Here is a 4,431-nt window from a genome sequence, read left to right on the forward strand (position 1 = left end):
GGGCGGATCCTCGTCCGCTTAAAGGGCCCCACGGCGGGCGTCCGGGTTTGGGGGGCCCCGGTGGTGGGGCCCCGCGCCAGCGCCACGGGGTTCGGGGCGATTGGACTTGCGCCCCCACCCCCGCCGCCGCCCCTTCTCTTCCAGACACCCTGGTGGTCTTTCTTATCCAGCCGTCTTCTGAAGGGCCGCGCTGACCCCCAGCCCCTTCCCCTCGGGGTCCCCCCCCCAGTGGATTTCGGCATCCCGCTGGTCTCGGGCGGGCTGCCCCTTGTCGTGGCCTGGTGGAAGACAGGAACTCTTCCCCACGTTTTCCCTAGGGAAGAGGATAGCGCTCTCTCTCTCTCTCTCTCCCTCTCCCTCTCTCTCTCCCCCCCCACTCCCGGGGGCCACTACTACCCCCATCCCCTACCGCGGGCAGGTTTTAAATAAGGGATGGGTTTGCCCACAAAGGCGGACGCCTCCTCGCGCCTGCCGGGTGCCTTCTCGTCCCTTTCTCAGGATTTATTTGGACCCCAATTTGTCAGCTGTTCACGGGACCAGCTAGGCTTCCTTGGCACCGAAATCAGAGGCTTTCATCATGTGCCTGCTTGTAGGGTCCACGCCTTAAGACCCTGGAAAGGTCCTGTCCGGGGTCCGGGAGACCTGCCTGCACCTCTCCGGGATCTCTTCCCAGAAACTCCCCATCCCCTTTTGTTTTTAAAAAAATCTCAGCTCCTCCTCCTCCCTTTTTTTTTTCGGCTCTTAAAGGGCCAGTCTGCCTTAGACAAGCCTAATTTCAGCGCTGGAAGGATGCTTAGAGAGACCCCCACTAGCTACCCTGTGCCTTACCAGACAAAGACTCTCAGGCCCAGAGAGCAGACGTGACCTACCAAAGGTCACAGAGCAAGTCATCAGTGAAGCCAGCACTCCCTCACCCATGGATCTCCTTATAACAGAAGGAAAAGAAAACTAAAGCAAACAAGCAAAACTCCACCAATGTCACCGGGAGCCCTCTCAGATCCTGCCTTTTGTTTGCCTGACCCTGGGATTCTCTACTAGGAGGATGGCCAAAATGTGCCAGTTCCGTCTCTATGGCCAGGTCTCCTGGCCATTTGCTCAGAACTGTAGGGAGGGTGGGTGTCTGTGTGACAAAGGGATGGCCAAAGGGCTCCTCCAGTGTGCCCGCCCTTCTGATCGCCGGGCAGCAGTCTGCTCCCTGCCACAGCAGAGAATAAATGCCCAGAAAGACTTCACCGGCTCCTGTAGGTGGTAACTGCTCCCTGATGCTGTATGTTCCGGGGCCAGCCCCTTGCCATCCCTTTTCAGGGTCACTGACCCTCCCAGATTCTGGGGAAGGCTAGGTCTCAGAAACTCCTTTTCCCTGGAGGTGGTGACAGCTTCTTCTTGAGGGTCCCTCTAGTGGGGGACCTTTATTTGGGGGAACTAACTGCATACCCTACCTTCAAAATAGACCCTCAGTATGTATTTGAAGCATTATTGGAAAAGAGAGAAGACCTTTGGGTGGGGGCCTTCCTGGCTTGAGCCCCAGGTGGGTGGATCCTGGGCCCAGCTCTGGCTGCAGACAGATGCCCCCTTTGTTCCTCTCACCCCACTGCCTGTTCTGCTCTGGTTGTAACCGCCCCAGCCTGCTGCTGCTCGCCTGGCTTTATCCCTACCGCTTTCATCCAAAAAGGGCACCTTGCAGAGCTGGCGGCCTCCTTGGCCCTCACCTTATTTCTCAAAAGTCACAGCTAGTCCATTCAGCGTCCTGTGTCCTTTTGTTCTTGAGCCTTTCTCACTGGGTCCTTGCTCTTGGTAAAGAGCGCTTTGACTCCCTGCTTTTCCCACATCCCTTTTCACCGCCCTTCCCTCGCTGCCATGCATCCTTTCACTTAGCTTTCTCATGCTTCCAAATCAAAGCCCCAGGTTCTTTTCCCTGGACACAGGAGATTGAACAACTGTCTCCCTTTCCCCTTCTTCAGGACAAGATCTTCAGCTGGAAGGGGGTGCCTTGGGGTCCTGGGGGAGTAACCCCCTCCCCTCTCCCAGGGCCAGGGGACCAGCATCTTCAGGCAGGAAATACTCAGACCATTGTGAGGCCCGGGCCTCCAGGCCTGGAAAGAGCCGCATCCCTGGCCGTGATCACCGGCGCTACTACCATGACCACTGGCGGCTGGAGTACCTGATGGATTTCAACCCCGCCCGGCACGGCATGGTGTGCATGGTGTGCGGCAGCTCCCTGGCCACCCTCAAGCTCAGCACTATCAAGCGGCACATTCGCCAGAAGCACCCCTATTCCCTGCACTGGAGTCCCCGGGAGAAGGAAGTCATCAGCAACAGCTGGGATGCCCACCTGGGGCTGGGGGCCTGTGGCGAGGCTGAGGGCCTAGGGGCCCAGGGGGCTGAGGAGGAAGAAGAGGAAGAGGAGGAGGAGGAGGAGGCAGGCAGCCTCCAAGCATGCCCGCCCAAGGCCCCAGGTAATGCAGGGCAGGCCAGAGGCAGGGGTTGGTTCGGGGGCGCAGTGGGGAGGCTGGGGCCAGCAAAGCTTTCAGCCCCCTTAGATGATGGTTTTCTGGAGGATGTCACTGCTCCTTCCAGTGGGGTCTGTTAATTGCCTTCTTGTCTGGTTGTGGGTGTGTGTGTGGGGGGGAGGGGTTGGCTGGGGGTGGTCTCCAGCATCCTTGATAGCAGCCATAGGCATGGAGGAGCTGGGGCTGGTGTGGGGATCTGAGGGCTTGAAGGATGGCTGGCAGCTTTCCTGAATCTGAGCCTGGGTAGACTTAGACTGTGTGCTAGAAGATGTGAGGGGAGAAGAGAAGGGCAAAGGTCAAGGGCGAGGCTGTGGAGAGCCTGGCCGTGACGTGGGGCTGCCCACAGGGCCCAGCACCTTAGTTGCTTCCCTCCAACCCTTTCAGGCAAAGCCTCAGCTGGTGGGGGCTGCCGGCGCCAGCATCGAGGGGTGCGAGGGGGCCCAGTGGCACCCTGGCGCCGGCGCCTCTCAGCCTCCCGAAGGGCTGGGGGCAGCAGGGGGCTGGGGGCCCGGCGCCTGGAGCGGAGGCTGAAGGAGTCCCTGCAGAACTGGTTCCGCGCTGAGTGTCTCATGGATTATGACCCGCGGGGGAACCGGCTGGTGTGCATGGCCTGTGGCCAGGCACTGCCCAGCCTGCACCTGGACGACATCCGTGCCCACGTGCTGGAGGTGCACCCCAGCTCCCTGGGGCTCAGTGGCCCCCAGCGCAGTGCCTTGCTGCAGGCCTGGGGTGACCAGCCTGAGGCGCTGTCCGAGCTCACCCAGGCCCCACCAGGTGCGAGGCTCTCTTCCCAGGGCTGAGATCCCCCCACCTAAGGGCTGCAGCGCGTGGTCTCTGCCACCCTGGGAGGCAAGGCAGGGACTCCTGGTTGAGTGCTCAAGGCCTGCTCACCTTCCACTCCTGCACGTGCACACACACGCACACTATGGCTGGGGCTGCTAGTTTGGGGCTGGGGTGTGGAGCAAGGATGGATGTCCCCCTCCTCCCCCTACGTGGGTAAGGGCAACCCCGTCAGCGGGCTGAGCCCCTCTCCACCCCTTCCCCAACAGACGGTGACCTCATCCCCCAGGACCTGACCAGAAAGAGCCGGGACTCCGCCCCCAATGCTGGCGCCCCCTCCTCTCAGGACCTCAGCCCCCCAGACGTAAAGGAAGAGGCTGGCTGGGTCCCTGAGGGGCCCGGGTCCGCAGAGGAGGAGGAGGAGGGCGAGGGCGAGAGGGCAGGGGTCCCGGGCCGGTCGCCTGGGGGCCGCCCGCGCCGCCACTACCAGGAGCGCTGGCGGCTGGAGTACCTCGTGGAGCTGGACGGCTGCCGGCGCGGCCTGGTGTGCATGGTGTGCGGGGGCGCGCTGGCCTCGCTCAAGATGAGCACCATCCAGCGGCACATCCGCCAGCACCACCCGGGCTCCACGCGCCTCAGCGGGCCTGTGAAGGCCCTCATCGCCCGGGAGTGGAGCGAGAAGGCCGCCCGCCTGCTGGCCCTGGGGCTGCCTGGCCCCGAGTCCCCCAGGGGCCCAGCCGCCACCGCCGCCGCCTCGGAGCAGGGGGGAGGGGCAGAGGAGGCGGAGCCAGAGGAGGAGTGGTGGGGTGAGCCGTGGAGGGCCAGCGTGGCGAGGGAGACGGGTCAGGGACCCCCCCCACCCCCGGCAGGCAGGGAACGAGGTCCGGGGCCGGCCTGGCGGATGGGTGGGTGGGATGGCAAGGAAGGAAGGAAGGACAGATGGATGGATGGGAGATGGGGGAGGTCGGGGTCAGAGGACAAAGGGGGCCGGGACGATGGAGATGCCAGGTGACACTCAGCCTGATTGCTACCCCCCACTTTTGCTCCTTTGTCCCTCCCTAGGCGACGTCCCGCCGTCCCCGGGGACCCCGTTGGAGCGGCCGGCCGAGGAAGAGGAGGATGAAGAGGACGGCCAGGAGCC

The 4,431-nt window shown here is 62.9% G+C and overlaps 1 protein-coding gene across 1 annotated transcript in view; it reads left to right on the forward strand.

Annotated features, from left to right (window-relative positions):
• The window catches only part of LOC105989100 (chromosome unknown open reading frame, human C11orf95), a 21,323-nt gene that overhangs the window by 14,959 nt on the left and 1,933 nt on the right, over positions 1-4,431 (forward strand). The window contains exons 2-5 of the mRNA XM_013020911.1: positions 1,962-2,456; positions 2,895-3,284; positions 3,560-4,096; positions 4,353-4,428. Of these exons, the coding sequence (XP_012876365.1) occupies positions 1,962-2,456; positions 2,895-3,284; positions 3,560-4,096; positions 4,353-4,428 (1,498 nt within the window). The remainder of the gene's footprint in view (positions 1-1,961; positions 2,457-2,894; positions 3,285-3,559; positions 4,097-4,352; positions 4,429-4,431) is intronic.

The sequence above is a fragment of the Dipodomys ordii genome, unplaced genomic scaffold (assembly GCF_000151885.1).
Source record: "Dipodomys ordii isolate 6190 unplaced genomic scaffold, Dord_2.0 Scaffold54, whole genome shotgun sequence".
NCBI lineage: Eukaryota > Metazoa > Chordata > Mammalia > Rodentia > Heteromyidae > Dipodomys > Dipodomys ordii.